This window comes from Acomys russatus, chromosome 25 (assembly GCF_903995435.1).
Source record: "Acomys russatus chromosome 25, mAcoRus1.1, whole genome shotgun sequence".
NCBI classification, from domain to species: Eukaryota; Metazoa; Chordata; class Mammalia; order Rodentia; family Muridae; genus Acomys; species Acomys russatus.
In genome coordinates this window covers 42563743-42585132 of record NC_067161.1, presented here as the reverse complement: position 1 = coordinate 42585132, position 21390 = coordinate 42563743, and the positions used below count along the sequence as shown (strand labels likewise).

The 21390-nt window shown below is 40.9% G+C and overlaps 1 protein-coding gene across 2 annotated transcripts in view; it reads left to right on the top strand.

Moving 5' to 3' along the window:
• Nucleotides 1–21390, top strand: part of Ulk2 (unc-51 like autophagy activating kinase 2) — an 84540-nt gene that overhangs the window by 47865 nt on the left and 15285 nt on the right. The window contains exons 14-20 of one of the 2 annotated variants that reach the window (XM_051168199.1): nucleotides 3204–3264; nucleotides 9273–9410; nucleotides 13152–13297; nucleotides 16058–16138; nucleotides 18152–18438; nucleotides 18711–18898; nucleotides 19208–19311. In XM_051168199.1, coding sequence (XP_051024156.1) covers nucleotides 3204–3264; nucleotides 9273–9410; nucleotides 13152–13297; nucleotides 16058–16138; nucleotides 18152–18438; nucleotides 18711–18898; nucleotides 19208–19311 — 1005 coding nt within the window. The remainder of the gene's footprint in view (nucleotides 1–3203; nucleotides 3265–9272; nucleotides 9411–13151; nucleotides 13298–16057; nucleotides 16139–18151; nucleotides 18439–18710; nucleotides 18899–19207; nucleotides 19312–21390) is intronic. The other variant, XM_051168200.1, reaches the window with a different exon arrangement.

Sequence of the window (21390 nt, the reverse complement as noted above, 5' to 3'; positions counted from 1 at the left end):
TAGATTGTGTAGAGGTTAGCAGACAGAGGAAGTAAGCCTCTGTCCGAGACAACAATTAGAGCAGGCAAGTAACAGTTCCTTTTACATGGGTCCTCTTGAAGAGCAGTAGATTTTTTAAAAAAGATGTATTTATTTATGTATACAGTATCTTGCCTACATGTACACTTGCACGCCAGAAGAAGGCACCAGATATCTTTATAGATGGTTGTGAGCCACCATGTGGTTGCTGGGAATTGAACTCAGGACCTTTGGAAGAGCAGCCAGAACTCTTAAACTCTGAGCCATCTCTCCAGCCCAATTTTTTTTTTTTTTTTTTTAAGATTTACTTATTTAAAGTATGTGAGTGCTCTTGCCGGGCAAGGTGGCGCACAGCTTTAATCCCAGCACTCGGGAGGCAGAAGGCTGGTGGATTGATGTGAGTTCGAGGCCAGCCTGGTCTACAAAGTGAGTCCAGGACAGCCAAGGCAACACAGAGAGACCTGGTCTCGAAAAACCAAAAAACAAAACAAAACAAATAAAGTATATGAGTACTCTATCCGCATGTACACTTGCAAGTCAGAGGAGTGCATCAGATTCCATTATAGATGGTTACGAGCTACCATTTGGTTACCGGGAATTGAACTCTGGACCTTTGGAAGAGTAGCCAGTGCTCTTAACCGCTGGGCCATCTCTCCAGTCTCAAGTGTACATTCCTGCCTCTCCTTCCAATTTCTTCATTTCCACACTGGGTCTATTTGTGTCTTTAAAGTAGGCTCATGTGTTACTCCTCTACTCTTTGTCCATTGCCTTCATTTAGTTTCCCTTGTCCTCCTTACCACTACCTGACATTGTTATATTAGGTTCTTTCGCTTTTAGGATTTATGTTCATGAGAGCTGGACATGAGATGCGCCCCCAAAAAATGCAGTACTCGCTTTCCGCTCAGGATCATTCATAGAAGTTTTTGTAACTTTCCCTCTTTTTTTTTTTTTTTTTTTGAGCATATATTTAATATATATATAGTGTGTGTGTTATTGGATATATATTAGACAAGGAGCATGTGGAGAGAAGGAAAGGGGGAGGGGTGAGAGAGAGAGAAAGAGAAACAGAGGAAGAGAGAAAGAAGTATAGTCTTGGCTCTCCTGGAACTTACTCTATAGACCAGGCTGGCCTCAAACTCAAAAAGATCCTCCCGAGTGCTGGGATTAGAGGCGTGCACCACCACACCTGGCTGGTTTATTTTAAAAAATATATTATTTAGTCAACTGTTATTTAAGATCACATAGACTAACATAGGATATTGTGATGGAGTGAATATAACAGTGACAGACCCCTGAGTTCTGAACTGTGTAGAATTATTATATACAAGACAGAGGAGATGAAGATGGTGTGTGGTGTCTGCTACTATATTCAAAAGAACAATGTCTTATTCAACAAGCTATTCAAAATCTGACAGGTGTTGTACAAGAGAATGAATGCGCCAACATTCTGTTGAGCTACACTTTGTTTTATAACTGGCTCTGGTATAATGTGATGTGTATATCTTGTGCAAAGTTGTGTGGTAAAAGTCACTAAGTCATTGAAGGAATCTGCCCCAAAAGCCAACACTGCAAATGCAAGCTCAGCACAGTGTAGTACACGTGAAGTCCCAGGTTCAGGCGGAAGGAAAGTCAGGGCCGGTCATGATTTGAGAGGGATCCTTGAGTCTGTGACTTTCAACTTTCTGGGCAACATAATGAAACACATCTCAGCAACAAACAAGAATCACACACATAACGTACAAAAGTAACACGCACACACACACACACACAGAGACTAGGAAAGGAAAAGGAAATCACAGAGCACTTGGACAACACGATATTGGAAAAGTAGTTCTCAACACTTCTCAATGATCTATGAAAAGCAACCTGATGAGAACAATAGCGTGATTTTTGTACATGGTGAATAGTGGAGGACAAATAAGCATAGCAGCACACCTGGAACATTAACTCAAAAACAGACATGGGCTTCTTTGCCCAGCCACTGCCTACAGACACCCAGACAAGAGGGCCTTTCCCAGCCTGCAGTTCAGATTCAGCCAAGAGAAATTAGTTCTTACATTTTGAGAGGTGGTTTTATCTAAAGCCAGAGAGGAGAAAGGTGAGATCAGAAAGCTGGGCATGGTGGCACACTTACTAACCCTAGCACTTGGGAGGCACATCTACAGGAGGGTCTCTGTAGATAGAGATCCTGTTTACAAACAAACAAAGCTGTAGGTTTACTTATGAAGGGAATGGGTGAAGTGTTGCAGCCTGTCTTACAGGGTTTGATTTGTGAGTCCTGACACTGAATTTAAAAAAAGGAAAAAAAGCCAACCTTTTTTCTTGTTGTGTGGCTCAGCCCTAGCACACACCTTTAATCCAAGAACGTTTTGTTTGCTGTAAACAGATGGTTGTGGTAGGGGTCAGCCCTAGTACTCACCTTTTATCCAAGAGCTTTATGTAAACAGTGTTAAATGAAATTAACCCCAGGTCAAGAAGCAGAGAAACAACTGGTTGACAGGGAGTGGACTTAAGTAAACAAAGGAAGGAGGGACATTGAGTTGAAGGACATTTAAGACAGCCTGAAGAAGGAGAAGGAGCTTTTTTCTTCTGGAGTGTGAGCTGAGTAGGAAGGTCGCCCAGGTGTTTCTCCAAGCCAGCAAGTTTTCACCCTAGCATCTGGCTCCTGAGTCTTCATTGGTAAAATCAAATGATTGGGGTTTTGCATTTTTTTTTTTTTTTTTTAAACTGTGTTTCTAGCTAGGTGTAGTTTTCTGTGTTTACTTGTTTCTCATGGTAGAAATTTAAGCATTAAGAATTAGCCAAGCATGGTGGCACACATCTTTAATCCTAGTACTTGGGAGGCAGAAGCTGGCAGATACTTATGAGCCTGAGGCAAGACTGGTTTACATAGACTTTTCCAGGACAATCAGATGTAGAGACCATGTATCAAGAAACTAAAACAGCAGAGGCCAGCCTGGTTTACAAAGGTAGTCTAGGATAGCCAAAGCTGTACAGAGAAATCCTGTCTGGGGGTGGGGGAGGGGAAGAAACTAAAAGAAACAACTCTCCCTTCAACACCCCCCCCAAGTGGGGGGGGTAAATTCTTTTTGTATTCAAATTATTTCTAAATCATCATGTTGGAAAGAGATTTTTATTCTTTAAAACATGTGATATAAAGGGATTGATTATTTCCTTCTCCTCAGATGATATGCCGATGGGGACCGCTGCCAAACGTGCTTCAAATGAATTCTTCATGTGTGGAGGGTATGTCTGTTCATTTCACCAGAAGAGTTTTCATATTGGGGCTGGGGAGGTGTTCGGTTGTAGAATGCCTTTCTAGCATGCACAGAGCTGTAGGTTCCACCTCAGGACCACATATGTTAAGGAGTACTTTGGCACACCACTGTAATCTCAGCACTTAGAAGATGGAGGCAGGATGACCAGAAGTTCAAGTTTAATTTAAATAAGATTTTTGCTTCTTTGTTATTTTTGTGACTATTACTTTTGTTCTTGATTTAATTTTTGTTTCACATTTTTTGTTTTGTTTTGTTTTTTGAGACAAGATTTCTCTGTGTAGCCTTGGCTATCCTGGACTCACTTTGTAGACTAGGCTGGCCTCAAACTTACAGCAATCCACCTGCCTCTGCCCCCCAAGTGCTGGGATTAAAGGCGTGCCCCACCACTGCTTGGCTTTGTTTCACATTTATGCATGCATATATTCACATGTATAACATGCATACATATTATTTTGGGCTTTGGTTTGTTGTTCATTTGTTTTGAGTACCTAGAATGTCAGGAATGCTACATAAACACTTTTTTTTGGTGTTTGAGACAGGGTTTTTCTGTGTAGCCTTGGTTGTTCTGGACACTCTTTGTAGACCGATCTGGCCTTGAACTCACAGAGATCCGCCTACCTCTGCCTCTGAGTGCCATCACACCTGGCTTACATAAACACTGTTACTGGCCTGTATGCCCAGCCAGTTCCTTTTTTTTTTTTTTTCATTTTGAGATAGCATTTTGATAAGTTACCTAGGCTGGCCTTGAACTCCTGGAAGCCTAAGCTGACTTTGAATTTGTAGTTCTCCTGTTTTAGTTTCTTGAGCAGGCTTGTATTACCAGGGAAAGCCTATAATTTATTTTTTAAAAGAACAATAACACTTTTACGTGTTTATATATGTATTTGCAGTACTAGAGATTAATTCTAGAGCCTTGTACATGCTAAGCAAGTTCTATACCACTGAGCTGTATTCCCTGCTTGTGTTTTGGTTTTCATTTTTAAGTTACCCAGGCTAGCTTTGAACTCAGTCCGTAGCCCAGGCAGATTTTGAACTGAAAATCTTGACTCATCTTCCTAAGTAGCTAGGATTGTAGGCCTGTGTCACTAAATCCATTAAAACAAATTTTAATTATTATAACAAATGCATAAGATTTATCCTCTTAAAAAAAAAAAGAGATTTATCCTCTTAACTGCTTTGAAGCTTATACTGTGGTGGTGTAAATATATCCTCATTGTTATGTAGCCTGATTTGCCTGGCACTCAGCAGAGCGACAGGTGTTGCCGCCCAATTCCCCCACTTCCTGGGAGTATGTGTTTATTTACATATTATGTACCCATTGACATTGGATTTAGAAATTTCGTGCTTTTGCCAACTAGATTCTGCATAAAACAATTAAAATTGATTTATAAATCCAGTTTTGGTAGTACAGAATTGTATATTTGTCTACATATTTACCTATTATACCTTATAGACTTTACCCTCTTTTTTTATTTTTTTGAGATAGGGTCTCTATGTAGCTCTGGATACCCCGGAGCTTGATATGTAGATGAGGCTGGACTTAAACTCACATAGATCCTCCTGCCTCTGCCTCTCAAGTGCTGGTGTTAAAGGTGTGTGCTAGCGTACCAGCCTACCTTTAGACGCTTTTATGGCTTTCTATTATTATCTAGTGTCTTTTCAATTTATAAGCCAGTCTTACTAACTGATCTCCAGAGGCTATTCTGTCCTTCAATTGCAACTTAAAATATTTCCCTTTAGCATAGAAAGGATTGATAGGCAATAAATCCTCTCTTTAAAAAAAAATCAGGAACAGTCTTTCCTAGACATTTAATTTTTAAAAATTTACTTATTTGTGTGTGTATGTGCATTCTTCAGTAATGAAAAGTGTATGAGCAAAATTTGAATGTATGCCAAAAATATAGAAAGCTAACTTTCTTCCTTTCTTTCGGTTTTTGGTTTTTCTAGACAGGGTTTCTCTATGTATCCTTGGCTGTCCTAGAAATTACTTTGTGGACTATGATGGCCTCAAACTCAGAGATCTTCCTGCCTCTGTCTCCCAAGTGCTGGAATTAAAGGCATGCGCTACCACTGCCCAGTTATAAAATGCTTTCCTAGCCGGGTGTGGTGGCGCACGCCTTTAATCCCAGCCCTGGGGAGGCAGAGGCAGGCAGATCTCTCTGAGTTTGAGGCCAGCCTGGTCTACAAAGCGAGTCTAGGACAGGCAAGACTACACAGAGAGACCCTGTCTCGAAAAACCAAATAAATAAATAAAATAAAATAAAGTGCTTTCCTTTACAATAATCTTAAACTATTAAAAGTATAGTAAATGGTGGGTGGGGCAGTGCATAAGAAGCAAAGAAAAGAGGTGGAGCATTGAAGCACTTCCTTTCCAGACCCTCAGAACTTGAGAGACTGCCAATTATTGGGGGAGAGCACTTGAACTCTAGTGGATTTGTTTTTCCTAAGGTTTATGCTGCTGTGGAGGCTGTATTACACAAGTGCCCGCGTCAGCCAGAGCCGTCTTCACTTTAGTAACGTCCCTTCTTTGTGTACCAGAGGCCTTGGCTGGCTACATTCAGCTTTGTGTTCTGTCATCTAGACAGGTTCTATCCCTGCCCCCCACCAAATTCCCCAGACCATACTTTGTGGTGTGACAAACGTCCTAAGAGGGTGCCATCTCTTCCTAAGTTTGGAATGTGAGAAGTAACCATAGCACTGACATCTGTTCAGGCAGAAGACTGGCCTTCAAACTTTCCACACCCGCTGAGTATCCATCACTATGCGGATGAAGTTTAGGTGGCCAAAGAGTTTTGCTGGAGCTTCAGAGTTTCCGATGACAGCAGTGAGCAGCAGATAGTTGGCTGCAGAGATTAATTCACTTATTGACCTATAGGATTAATTTTGGTTAATGAGGTCTTATGATTACTCAGGGCAGTGTCACCTTCTCTATTGTACAAATAGGCTTTATATTATTATTTTTTTCAAGACAGGATTTTTTTATGTGTAGCCCTGGGGAACTCTGTCTGTACACTAGGTGGGCCTGGAACTCATGTGTCCATCTGCCTCTGCCTCCAAAGTGCTGGGATTAAAGGCGTGTGCTACCAGTGCCTAGCTTGCTTTATATTACTTTTTTTTTTTTTCAAGACAGGGTTTCTCTATGTAGCCTTGACTGTCACTGGATTCACTTTGTAGAGCAGGTTGGCCTTGAACTCACATCGATCCACCTGCCTCTGCCTCCCAAGTGCTGGGATTAAGGGCATGTGCCACCACGCCTGGCTTTTTATATTACTATTTTTAACATTTATTTATCTTTCTTTTTGTATGCAGATGTCATGGTATACACATAGAGGTCAGAGGACAACTCCCTGGAGTTGGTTCTTTTTCCACCATGTGGGTTGTAAGGATCAAATTTAGGTTCTTAGAATTGGTAGTCAGCCAGGGTTACACGGTGAGATCCAGGACAGCCAGGGCTACACAGAGAAACCCTGTCTCAAAGAACAAAATGAACAAACAAAAAAAAAACACTGAAAAAATAGGCAACAGACAGAAACAGGCAATTCACAAAACAACAAACAGGGTTTGGAGAACAAGAAGCTTCCTGAGGTGCCATGTTTCTGTCCAGGTGATTGATAGGCCAACTTGGATTAAATCTTGTCTGTCTGTCTATCTACCTACCTATTAATCAATCATCTTTCTTAGCCCTGCCTGTCTTGGAACTCATTACGTAGATCGGGCTGTCCCCAAACTCACAAAGATAGATCCTCCTGCCTCTCCCTTTGAAGTGCTAGGATTAAAGACATGGCCAAGATTAATTCTTTTTTCTTTTTTTTTTTTTCTTTTTTTCTTTTTTTTTTTTTTTTTTTTTTTTTTTTTTTTTTTTTTTTTTTTTTTTTTTTTTTTTTTTTTTTGTTTTTTTTGAGACAGGGTTGAGTTTGACTGTCCTAGGCTCACTTTGTAGACTAGGCTGGCCTTTGAACTCACAGCGATCTGCCTGCCTCTCCCGAGTGCTGGGATTAAAGGCATGTGCCACCACCACCCAGCTCAAGATTAATTCTTAAGGGAAAGGATAGTTGTATGTTTTTTTCTTTACCAGAAATCTTCCAGCTGGATAATACTTTTATGAGTGTTTTAACAGTGTAGAAGTCATGTCTCTCTAATTCCTATTTTACCTGCTAATGACTATGAAGGAGGGGTTTGCGGTGGTTTAAATGAGAATGGCCCCTGTAGGCCTATATGTTTGAGTGTTTGGTTTCTAGTTGGTAGGCTGTTTAGGAAGATTAGGAGCAAGCAGTACCACATTCTGGGCAGCTTTATGGTAAATGAATAAAAGACTTAAACTTATTTCTCATCATCTAACAAAGATGTACGGACACATAAGGAAGTTTAAGATGTGATATAATTTAAGTGGGTGTACTGCTATTGTCAATCACTTTTGAGTTCTATTAGTAAGAAATAGTGAATAAATACTGAAAAGCAAATACTTCTGTGATCTATTGGTTTTTATTTAAAAAGTTATTTACTTGTTATTATCATGTATACAATGCTCTGCCTGCATATACACCTGCACACCAAAAGAGGGCACCAGATCTCATTATAGATGGGTGTGAGCCACCATGTGGTTGCTGGGAATTGAACTCAGGACCTCTGGAAGAGCAGTCAGAGCTCTTATCCTCTGAGCCATCTCTCCAGCTCCCCAGGTTCTTATTTAAATAAAAAATACATGGTTTTAAAAGTTCTGAAGTCACTTCAGGAGATAACCATCTGAATGATGAAATATGTCACTTCTGTACTGTAATTGGGAAGGGAGATTCATATGGCTTTTTAGAATTATAGAAGGGCAGAAAAAAACAAAGTCATCTTAAAGCTCAATATAGCTAGGTGTGCTGGGGCACGCCTGTAATCTCAGCACTCGGGAAGCAGAGGCAGGTGGATCTCTTTGAGTTTGAGGCCAGCCTGGTCTACAAAGTGAGTCCAGGACAGCCAGGAATACAAGAGAATCCTGTCTTGAAAAACAAACAAACAAACAAAGCTCAATATAGTCCTGAATGCAATAAAATGAAAGTGATTTAAGGGCTTACTATTTTTGAATTTATGAAAAGTAAGGGGGAAAGGTGTTACAGAAATCAAGTACTTATACCTAAATGTGGGCCTCTTGCCAGCTGCATGCTTTGTGAGTAACATAACATATGTGTTAATTGTAAGAGTTCCTTGGGAATGCTTACAAAAGATACGACTTTTGTAAACATTCCAGTCATCTGTGCTTCTAGATGTCCTGTTCTTTACTTGGCATAAACCTTTTTTTTTTTTTTTTTTTCTTGTATAGTACTGAATAGCAAATGTGAGTAGATGAAACCATTTGACCAAGTGGTGAACTTTTCCTCTTGTTGTAGAGGAACTTTTTTTTTTTTTTTTTTTTTTTCGAGACAGGGTTTCTCTGTGTAGCCTTGGCCATCCTGGACTCACTTTGTAGACCATGCTGGCCTCGAACTCACAGCGATCCGCCTGCCTCTGCCTCCCAAGTGCTGGGATTAAAGGCGTGCGCCACCACGCCCGGCGTGGAACTTTTTGTTCTAAATGTCAGGACAGCTCTTGACAGATGTGGATTGGGGTTACATGTGTATATGGTTTTTTTTTTTTTTTAACAGGATTATCTCTTATTCACATTTAAAAGTGATCATTTGAGGCTAGAGAGATGGCTCGGTGGTTAAGAGCACTGCCGTGTCCTCCAAAGGACCTGAGTTCAATCCCAACACCCACATGGCAGCTCACAACTGTCTGTAACTTCAAAGTCTAACACCCTCACACCAATGCACATAAATTAAAATTAAATAAAAAATACTTTTAAAAAAGTGATCATTTGGCTTTCTAGAATTTTCTCTAAATATCAATAACAGGTCAACTGAAAGGCTTTCTAGAATTTTCTCTAAATATCAATAACAGGTCAACTGAAAGAAAATTAGTCTGACTATTCTTTCTTTCTTAATATGGTGGCAGGCAGTGTCAAACTACTGTGTCACCCCACAGCGAAACAGCCCCAATTCCAGTTCCTACTCAAGTAAGGAATTATCAGCGCATAGAGCAGAATCTTATATCCACTGCCAGCTCTGGCACAAATCCCCATGGTTCTCCAAGGTAAGCCAGTGTCTCCATTCTTGTTATTTGTACAATAGGTTTGTTGTTGTTGTTGATATTCAAAGATGGTTTGTGTTTAACACCACACACATGTATTTACCTAAAATATAATTACTGAGGAAGAACTTGGGCTGCAGATGTAGCTCAGTTATTAATGCTTGCCTACCCGGCACTAAGCCCTTCATTCAGTCCCAAACCCTGTATAAAGTAGGCAAGGTGCCACATTCCTGTAATCCTAGCCCTTGGGAGGTGGAAACAAGAGGATCAGAAATTCAAAGCTAACCTTAACTATATAGATTATTGAAGACCATCCTAAATTACATGAGCTCTTGTCTCAAAACAAAACAACACCAGCCAGTTGTGGGGGTGCATACCTTTCACTCCCCACAGAAAGAGGCAAATGGATCTCTTGAGTTCAAAGCCAGCCTGGTCTGTATAGCAAGCTCCTGGCGAGCCAGGCATAGTAAGACGCTATCTCAGATAAAAGGGAAGAGGAGGAAGAACCTGTTTGAGAAATAAATGGTGGCTCATGACTGTAATCCAATCACTTGGGAGACCATAGCAGGAAGATTTACAATCTAAGGCAACTCTGGACTACATCGTAGAGAAAATAGGAAGAGAAGAAGGCTTTCAGATTCAGCAGATGTTTTACGTCTTGTATACTTGTTCTACATCTGAAACTCCCAAAGGTGACAATAAAGGCCAATTCCGTGGACACAAATAAAAAGATGTTGAGTGGTGGCAGACTTAACTAAATTCTAGATAACAAAGATGATGGAAGCCTCCTTCCTCAGAGCAGGTCACTGCCATCCCATACAGGCCTAAATCTCAGAGAATTCAGGCAGCATAGAAAGAGGAAATAGCACTTCAGTTTTGGCAACTTGTCCTTAGCCTATCTGTACATAGTCAGATACATGCCCTTCATACACAATCTTTGGATAAGACATAGCTTATTGTTATGATACTAAAAGGTGATGAATAGAGCCGGGCATGGTGGTACCTTTAATCCCAGCACTCGGGAGGCAGAAGCAGGTGAATCACTGTGAGTTTGAGGCCAGCCTGGTCTACAAAGTGAGTCCAGGACAGCCAAGGCTACACAGAGAAACCCTGTCTCAAAACAAACAAACAAAAAGTGATAAATAATCTATGTCCACCAGTGTTTCCATAATATTTTATTATAGTCCCATTTATGACAATAGAAAGCTATGCAAGCTAGGCAGTAGTGATGCACGCCTTTAATCCCCAGAGGCAGAGGTAGATTTCTGTAAGTTCAAGGCCAGCCTGGTCTACAGAGTGAGTTCTAGGACAGGCAAGGCTACACAGAGAAACCCTGTCTTGAAAAACAAACATAAAACAAAGCTTATGCAGCTTCTATTCTGAATGAGTAAAGAAGCTAAGTCTTATACAGAGTTTTTTTCTGTTTGTTTTGTTTTTGTTTTTTGAGATAGAGTTTCTCTGTGTAGTAGCCTTGGCTGTCCTGGACTCACTTTGTAGACCAGGCTGGCCTCAAACTCACAGTGATCTGCCTGTGCCACCATGCCCGGCCTCATACAGAGAAGTTTTAAAGGTATAATATATAATGGAAAATTGTGAGTTTTGGATCCCTTCATAGAGCCATAGGTTAAAACTTCTTTCTTGCCGGGCGTGGTGGTGCATGCCTTTAATCCCAGCACTCGGGAGCCAGAGGCAGGCTCGCTGTGAGTTCGAGGCCAGCCTGGACTACAAAGCGAGTCTAGGACAGCCAAGGCTACACAGAGAGACCCTGTCTCGAAAAACAAAAGCAAAAACAAAAAAACCAACTTCTTTCTTAATAAGGCTAGGCCATGGTTTGCTTTTTTTGTTGTGTTAATATATGCATTGATGGTGAAGAAAGCAAAAATAAATAGAACTGTGTCTTAACATGGACCATGGTAATGATCTGCAAGTGCATTGTTACAATTTGTGATCTTCCCCACCACGAACAAAGGAAATGTCCTCAACAAAGCACCAAAAGCTACTCTTTAAACGCCACAAGCCTGGGGAGATGTGCCACTCAACATGCTAATGAGGCACTTTGTAGTGTATTAGATAGTTGCTGTAGAGAAAGCATTGCATAGTTAGGGTGCCAGCTAAACTAGCCCCCCTTTCACTGAGCACTCTTTATTTTAAAGAATGACAAACTGTGGTATGGGAGTAGAGCAGCCACTTTGTCAGAAATGAACTAAGTTTTTCTACTTGGAAGAAAACAATGAGGATAAATACCAATAATGAGTTTTCAAACAAAACCAGACCTCTGGAAAACATACTCACCACTGTAATGCTGACAGGTATTGTTAGTTTTTCCTCCCAATTTTCTGTTTGATTGATGGTGACATTTTTTTAGATTTATTTGATGTGTGTGAATGTTTTGTCTGCATGTTATGTTTGTGTACTACTTACATGCCTAGATGCCACAGGAGGTCAGAAGAGAACTGGAGTTACAGATGGTTGTGAGCTGTCATGTGGGTACTTGGACACCTGTCCTCTATAAGAGCAAAAACTGCTCTTAATTACTGAGTCATCTCTCCAGCCCCACAGAAAGGACATGTTGATATAAGTGTGGCCCTTGGTGTTATATAATGTGTCAGCATGGTGTTAAGAATGCTGCACAGGCCAGGCTCAGTGGAGCACACTTGTAATCCCAGCACTCAGGGAGGCACAGACAGGCAGATCTCTATGAGTTCCAGGACAGCCAAGGCTACACAGAAAAACAAAACAAAAAAAGTGGAAAAAAGAGAATGCTGCACAAATTAAAGTCTTATTCATAGTGCTGATACTTTTCAGAAGAGTGAACTTTAATTAACAGCACAGTATTCATGGATAGTTTCACAGTGTAGGCAACTCTGTAGAAGCCACTACTTACGTAGTATCAAAACAGCTTCACAGCTTCTGAAAAGGCTACCAAAATATTTTTGTGTTTCTAGGACGTACCTGTATAAATTTAGATCATCTTCCTGTATTTCACCCAAAATAACATAATGCATAACAACTTGATTGCAGAAGTAATTCTAAAAATGCAAATGTCTTCTATTAAGCAAGGTATTAGAGATTTTCAGAAATATAGAGTATCATGCTTCCTTCTTATTTACTTTCTTGTAAATTTTGTAATCTTAGGTTAAATTTAATGTTTTTTAAATTCAAAAGCTTTGTTTATATATAGCAGATAACAAGAGATATAAGTTAATAAAAACCATCAGAGGATAGAAGAAACTAGACCTGAGCCCAGACTGACAGTGATTAGTACGTCACGTGTCACTGAGAGGTTAAAGCAGATAGTAATGTTGTTACGTATTCAGGGCATTAGTAAGCTCTGAAGGGCACACCAGAAACTAAGAATGGTGGCAACCTTCATAATAAGATTGGAGAAACATGAAAATTGGGTAGAAGAAGAAAAGAGGAAACTTCATTATTCTCCTCCCCTCCCACCCCCCACCCCCGCCTCTTCCTTCTGAGACCAGATCTCACTGTGTAATCCTGGAAATCACTATGTAGACTAGGCTGTCCTGGAACTCATTCCACCTGCCTCAACCTCCTAAGTTCTAGAATTAAAGGCATGTGCCACCACACCTGGCTTATTCTACATTTTTCATTTTTGTTCCTTGTAACCATTATGTGTTATACGTTTAAAATCTCTTCTACATGGAATACTATTAGGAATTATCAGAAGAAAAATAAAACATCAGAAATAAAGTCCTGCCCTGGGTTCTGTCTTTTTCTTTTCAGATCTGCAGTGGTACGAAGATCTAACACCAGCCCCATGGGCTTCCTCCGGGTCGGGTCCTGTTCCCCTGTACCAGCAGACACAGTGCAGGCAGGAGGACGAAGACTCTCTACTGGCTCTTCCAGGCCTTACTCACCATCCCCTTTAGGTGAGGAGAGCTGATGCAGTCGTTTTTAAACTGTTTTCCCCTGTAGCAAATGTGACTGAGCATATTCTCAAGGAACACTGTGTCATGATAACAGTGCTTTTAACTTTTAAGCTGATTGTTGGACAGACCCTATCTGTTGTGCTGTATCCAACACCCAAATTCCCCTTAAAAATCTCTGTATTAGAGTCTGGGGGATGGCTCTACAAGTGTTTCCCAAGTGAGCATGAGGACTGGAGTTTAGATTCCCCAGAACCCACAAAACTTCTGCATGGGTTAGAAGCCTTAGAAGGCAAACAAAGGAGGCTTCCCCCTGCTTCCCCCTAGCAAGTTGGTGACTTTTGGATTTGGTTGGGAGACCGTGCCTCAGAGAATAAGGAGGAAGAGTAAACCAGGAGAGACAACATGGCAGAGAAAAGACAAGAAACAACAGCAACAAAACTCCCAACCTGTATGATGACTGTTGGGAATATAGTAACAGACCTTTTATCTCAAAAGTGCCCTCATTCTGAGGGTAGTTTAACACTCAGATGAGTGAACAGTAACTAAAATACAGCAGCTGTGGACCATGTTCACCAGAAGCTTCTAGCTCAGAGTGGGAATGTGTCAGTAGCTTTGTTACAACTCGTCCTACTAGTTGGTGGTGTAAGAAAGCCTATAACAATGGGTGTGCCGTGGCGCACACCTGTAAACACAGCACTCAGGCAGGAGTCCAGGACAGCCAAGACTACACAGAGAAACTCTGTCTCAAAAAACAAAAAACAGGGCTGGAGAAATGGCTCAGCGGTTAAGAGCACTGACTGCTCTTCCAGAGGACCTGGGTTCAATTCCCAGCACCCACATGGCAGCTCCCAACTGTACCTCCAAGATTTGACACCCACAGACATAATATGTAGGCAAAACACCAGTGCACATAAAATTAAGATAAATTATTAAAAAAAAACAAAAAACAAGAAGCAAAGCAAAAGCCTAAAACAAACAAAATACTAGAAACCATAGCAAACAGAAAAACAAATTGCATTTTAAGTGAAACAAAGAAATGCAATTCTGGAGTCAAAGCATGTGTAAGGTAGGCCAAAGCACCCATGTCTGCAGTATCTCAACGGTATGGAGCCGGTACAAAAAGGCCTCATCTGTAGTCAGGACTTGCTGATGCTATGTTTTTAAAAATTTAGGCACGGAAAAGACATGTCAGTAGGGGAAGTGCTTATCATGTAAGTGTGAAGATCTGAATTTGAATCTCTTAACTCTCGCGTAAAAGCATGTGTCTGTAACCCCAGCGCTGGACGAAAGCAGAGCAAGTAGATACAGGGACTAGTTTGCCATCCAGCGAGCTCCCGGTTCAGGTAGAGACCCTGTCTCAAAAAAGGCAGTGATAGAAGATACCCAGTATCAACTTCTGGCATCCACTTTTTTTGTTTGTTTGTTTTTTGTTTTTTGAGACAGGGTTTCTCTGTGTGGCCTTGCCTGTCCTGGACTCCCTTTGTAGACCAGGCTGGCCTCAAACTCTCAGCAATCCACCTGCCTCTGCCTCTCAAGTGCTGGGATTAAAGGCGTGCGCCACCATGCCTGGCTTTGGTATCCACATTTATGCACCACATAAGACAGAATTTCTTAAGAAGATTTATTTATGTATATAGCATTCTGCCTGCATAAACACCTTCATGCCAGAAGAGGGCACCAGATCTCATTACAGATGGTTGTGAGCCACCAAGTGGTTGCTGGCAATTGAACTCACGACCTCTGAAAGAGCATCTAGTGCTCTTAACCTCTGAGCCAACTCTACAGCCTAAAACAACAGAATTTAAAGAGCCTTATCACCTATCTTGTTTTTGTCTAGGAAAAAAAAAACCCAAAAATTCTTGAAACCAAATCTTGGGCTGGCCGAGCGATGGAGGCACATACCTTTAATCCCAGCACTCGGGAGGCAGAGGCCAGCCTGGTCTACAAAGCAAGTCTAGGTCAGCCAAGGCTACCTGTCTGGAAATACAAAAGACAAAAAAAAAAAAAAAATCTTGGCTTCTCTTACAGGAGCCACTGGAGCATGCTATGGTCTGCAAAGACAACATCCAAACCTTATTAAAGCTGAAAGGACCCATTGCCTCACTACTTTTGTAGACATGTCTTATGCCCATGTAAACACCCTGAAACTTCCTTGCTCATGTCAGTTTGTGTTCATAGGGATGTTGGTGTAAAGGTATTGTGATAGGCAGGAGATTTCTTGGGGAACCACCTGTAAAGGCCACAGAAAGGAGCAAAGAGGAAACAGGCTTTAGACCAGAGTGTGGATATGACACCTCGGAAAAGAAGGGAAAATTAGGAAAGCGTCTCAGACTGTAGCAAAGTCTAAAACATTTCATCCAGACTGCAAGAATAGCCCCAAGCACTGACTGGTCAGACTGAATTCTTTGACCAGGCTTTGGCATTGGTTGGTGGCAGCCCTCAGGAGCCTGACCTCAGCACACATGTAGTATTTAAGGGCTGCAGCTGGTCTGACTGTCAGCTGGATCCTGCAACTCCACAGGCCGCACATTTATCCAGACTCTGCCTTATCTATTATCTGTTGTGGCACTTTTATTTGTTTTATTGTTATATAATACTTTTTAAATCTCAGCCTTCCTGGCACCTAGAATATTAATTAGGTCTATCAACTCTTTGCTAGGTAGAATTTTGTATGTAAACTATTACAGAGCAGCTTGGTGTGTTGCCTGCTTTTGTCTTTTATTGGTTTTAAATAATTTATTTTTCTTTGTTCATGTCTAGTTGGTACCATTCCTGAACAGTTTAGTCAGTGCTGCTGTGGGCATCCTCAGGGCCATGAGGCCAGGAGTAGACACTCCTCAGGTAGGAAAATATGTTTTATTATGAATGGATTTGAGCTATGTTTTTCCAGTCTTATCAAAACAACAGAACTAGTATGAAATATTCCCTCTCTTATACAGTTTGTTTGTTTGTTTGTTAGAATTTTGGTCCAATGCTTTTAAATATATCTAGTATCTCCTTGAGGTTATAAGAGTTTTGTTTGTTCAGGTTTTTTGTTGTTGTTATTTTTCTTTCTCCTTTTTTCTTTTCTTTTCTTTTTTTCCGAGACAGGGTTTCTCTGTGTAGCCTTGGCTGTCCTGGACTCGCTTTGTAGACTAGGCTGGCCTCAAACTCACAGCGATCCACCTGTCTCTGTCTCCTGAGTGCTGGAATTAAAGGTATGCGCCACCACTGCCTGGGCACTCGTTTCTGTTTTTTGAGACAGGGGTTCTCTGTGTAGCCTTGCATGTCATAGACTCACTCTATGACCAAGCTGCCCTCAAACTCACAGAGATCCACCTGCCTCTCCCTCCCAGAGGGTTGGAATTACAGGATGCATCACCACACCTGGCTAAGATTCTTTTATGATAATTAACCTTAAGAAACCAAGGGAATGGGTATAGTGCTCAGTTGGTAAGGTACTTGCCAATCATGCACAAAACCTTGGCTTTAGTCTTCAGGACTACCTACAGCCATACCTGCAATCCCAGAACTCTGGAGAATCAAAAGTTCAAGGTCATGCTCAGTTAAATGGCAAGTTAGAGGCCAGCATGGCATAAATGAGACCATCTCCAAATAATAAATACATAAATGGAGAAACTTTTAAAAAATGTGTACATGAGGGCTTATTGTTATATTAGATAATGCATATTCCTGGAAAGGTACATGTAAATCATACTTTTACAAGTCAAAGTCTACTCTATGGACATATGGACATGTAAAGAGTCCAATAATTAGAGAAATCCCATACTACTAAAAAAACTTATTCATTCTGTTTAATTTTTATTTTTATTTCATTATTTATTTATTTATTTATTTTTACTATTTTGGTTTTTCAAGATGGGATTTCTCTGTGTAGCCTTGGTTGTCCTGGACTCACTTTGTAGACAAGATTGGCCTTGAACTCACAGAGATCCTCCACCTGCCTCTGCCTCCCAAGTGCTGGATTAAAGGTGTGTACCACCACTGCCCAGCTTAAAATTTTTCTTTAAAGTAACATTCCCTGATCATGACATTTACCACAAATTTTACTTTTCTATTTATTTAAGTCTATTTCTCTAAAAAGTAGAATAATGTTCTTAATACTAAATATCAGATTTGGAGTGAAATCAAACAAGAATGATCAGTAGCACAGCTGCTTTTTGTTTGTTTGTTTAAAATTGGGGTTTCTTTATTTAGTCCAGGCTGTCTTGGAACACTCAGTATGTAGACCAGGCTGGCCTTAAACTCACAGAGATCCTTCTGTCTCTGTCTCCAGAGTTCTGGAATTAAAGGTATGTACTACCATGCTCAGCCTTCAATTGATATTTTTTTAATGTTGTTAATTGTTGGAAGGTTTGGAGATTTTTGTTATTTAATTGAGTTGTTTTTTATTAGCTTGTTTGAGACAGAGTCTTGCTATGTAGCCCCAGACTGGCTTTGAATTTGAAATCTTCCTACTTTAGCCTCCTGACAATGGGATTACAAGTATGCACCACCAAACCTGGCGTCAGTGTTTGTTTTTAGAAGATAATACTTTGGACACTAGGAACACTTGCATGTTTTAATGTTATTAGTAATAGTTTGGTTTGCAAGAAATTTAAGAGAATGTCTTAGTGACCTTTGCTTGGCAACATGATTTGTGTGGAAAAGGGGTTCCTAGTCTCCTAGGCATAGGTGTATGTGTTGCCTGCCTGCCTCTGTGTAGAAGGCAGGAACCAACACCTCTACGTGCACTCGGAGATCTACTGACCTGCCCTCAGAAACACACATGTGCACAAATTACCTTTTTCATTTGCTGTGTTTTGTCTCTGCACTTCACTGTGGGTTTTAATGTTGACTTCATTTTGTTGTTAGGTTCTCCAGTGCCACAGACCCAGTCTCCACAGTCACTCATACTGGGCGCTCGACTTCAGAGTGCACCCACCCTCACTGACATCTATCAGAACAAGCAGAAGCTCAGAAAGCAGCACTCTGACCCCGTGTGTCCATCCCACACTGGGGCTGGGTATAGTTACTCGCCTCAGCCTAGTCGGCCTGGCAGCCTTGGAACCTCTCCCACCAAGCACATGGGGACTTCTCCACGGAGTTCTGACTGGTTCTTTAAAACTCCTTTACCAACGATCATTGGCTCTCCTACTAAGGTGTGTTTCTTAAGCCCTTTTTTAACATATGAACTGGTGGTACTTTATGAAGGATTCATCATGAGAATAGTTATAATTTTAGTCAACAGTTACTGTTTCGGAAAGGAAGTTGAACCTTAAAGAGCTTAAAGGAACAGCCCAATATCACACAAATTATAAATAAAAAGCCAGTATTTGAATGCACATCTAAGTCCCAAGTCAGTGCATCATATATCCTGTTGGTTCTGAACATTTTGTACATCGTATTAACCAGTTTATATATGCTTCTTTAGACTACAGCTCCTTTCAAAATCCCTAAAACACAAGCATCTTCTAACCTGTTAGCCTTGGTTACTCGTCACGGGCCTGCTGACAGCCAGTCCAAGGATGGAAGTGACTCTCGGGAGTGTTCCCATTGCCTCTTAGTGCAAGGAAGTGAGAGGCATCGGTCTGAGCAGCAGAGCAAGGCAGTGTTCGGCAGGTAAAAACGACTTCCTTCTTCAGCCTTTAACATGAAAACTAATCCCTAAATAAATGTATTCTCTTGTAAAAGCATCGAGACACATTAATTGGTAGGTGGTTTAAGCCACGTGATTAATAATATGAACCATATACATTTGAAATTTCTAAAAAATACAGATGTTTCCTATAACTGTGCATAGAGCTCTTCCAGAGTTTGTTTGTTTGTGTTTGTTTTTTCTGAGTTTCTCAAATAAGCTAATCCTTTTATTTTGGTTATACATCTGTTTCTGAAAAAGAATGCTTTCCTGTTGTTCACTATTCTCTTTAGATCTGTCAGTGCTGGGAAGTTATCAGACCAGCAAGTAAGGACGCCTTTAAGTGGACACCAGGGCAGCACAGACAGTTTAAATACAGAACGACCAATGGATATAGGTAAGAAATTTTCTTAGTTTCTCAGCTAGTAATTGTTAGTATATGCGTAGTTTATTACTTTATAATAAAATGTCACAAGCTTGATGGCTTAAAACAGCACAAAGTACATCTTTCTGTAGTGTGCCAGTCGTCCTGTCATCTCATCGTTCTTCCTGGTACCCATCAGAACAATCTTACTCAGAGTCCTCATGAGCCATACTCTGTGGCTGAAAGGATATCTGACTAAAATGTTGTTGTCAGTAGGACCATCCTGGCCATAGTTAGCCTAAATACAGTACTCCCAAGCATTTCTTTTATAGCATCTGTATCCCAGAAATGTCCAGTTACTGAGGCCCATGAACCTTTCAGAGTTGCCCCAGGGCTTATATCTCTTGACTGCTCTTATCTAGATTATTTGAACTGTTTATAAAAAACATAAAACAAAATCATCAGGGAGATCCCATGCCCTAACCCAGGTTTATTAAAATGAAATATTTTACAACCATTATAACTTTCTTGTTTTCTCTGTTTATTGTTTTGTTTTGTGTTTGAGCCAGGGTCTCTCTATATCCCTGGATGTTCCTGGCACTCACTATGTAGATGAGGCTGGCCAGATCTTACAGGAATCCACTATGTAGATGAGGCTGGCCAGATCTCACAGGAATCCACTATGTAGATGAGGCTGGCCAGATCTCACATGAATCCACTATGTAGATGAGGCTGGCCAGATCTCACAGGAATCCACTATGTAGATGAGGCTGGCCAGATCTCACAGGAATCCACTTGCCTCTCCCTCCTGAATATACTATAGGATTAAAGGCGTGTGCTAGCCTAAAAAATATCTAGGCAACAAATTAGCTGATTGTATTCGTTTTCTAATCCGGAGAGAACAACTCCTAACAATCATAAGTTATTCTATATGGTTTCTGCTTATATGCATATAGTTGGGTATTGAATTTTTTTAGACAAAATATCACTACGCAATCTGCCTAGCCTGCAACTTACTAGATAGGCCAGGCTGGCCTCAAACTTGTGGTCATTCTCCTGCCTCTGCCTCCAGAGTTTTGGGATTGTATGTATGCCAACACACCCTGCCCTTGTTCCTTCTTTACTGTTTTTTGTTGTTGTTGTTGTTGTTGTTGTTGTTGTTGTTGTTGTTATTGTTTTTGACAGGGTTTCTCTGTGTAGCCTTGGCTGTCCTGTACTCGCTTTGTAGACCAGGCTGGCCTCAAACTCACAGCAATCTGCCTACCTCTGCCTCCCGAGTGCTGGGATTAAAGGGATGTACCATCATACCTAGCACTTAATAGTGTTTCTTAACTGTTCAGTTTTTAATAATTGCCCTAGGGCTTACCATATATTATCACAGGCCAAGTTCAAATTTATACTAACTTGATTCAGTAAGATAGAGAAAGCTACTCCTCTTACGTACTGCTTCCTGTTTCCTTTCTTATGCTGTCATTGTTAGTTTTTACACACAAGAGGATATCATATTTATGAGCTCTTTAAATTTGTAGTGCTTGCAGCCAGGTGTGGCGGCTAATGCCTTTAATCCCAGCACTTGGGAGGCAGAGACAAACGAATCTCTATGAGGTCAAGGCCAGCCTAGTTTATAAAGCGAGTCCAGGTCAGCCAGGGTTATTACACAGAGAAACCCTGTCTCAAAAAATAAACAAACAAACAAAATTGTAGCACTTGCTTGTAGATAAGATGGACACTGCAATCATTTCCTTAGTAATTTGCTCAGGGTTCTTAGATTTGGAAGCTAACCACTTAACGTCAATACTTAGAGACTATAGTTGATGAGAAATCAGTTTAATTATGGACCTTGGAAGACGGAAGAGGATATTGTCCTCAAATCTGGACCTTATGGAGCCCAGAAAGATGGCTAAGCAGTTAAAAGCACTTACTGCTCCTGCAGAGGGCCTAGACTTGGCTCCTATCACAACGGCAACTCCAGTTCCAGGAGATCTGACTCCCTCTTCTTACCTTCACGACCTCCTGTGTGTCCATGCATATAGTCAGGCACCATACAGAGCTCAGTACAGTCACTCAGGGTTCATCTAGGGAAGTAAAAGCTGAGAGTGCAGCGATCAGGAA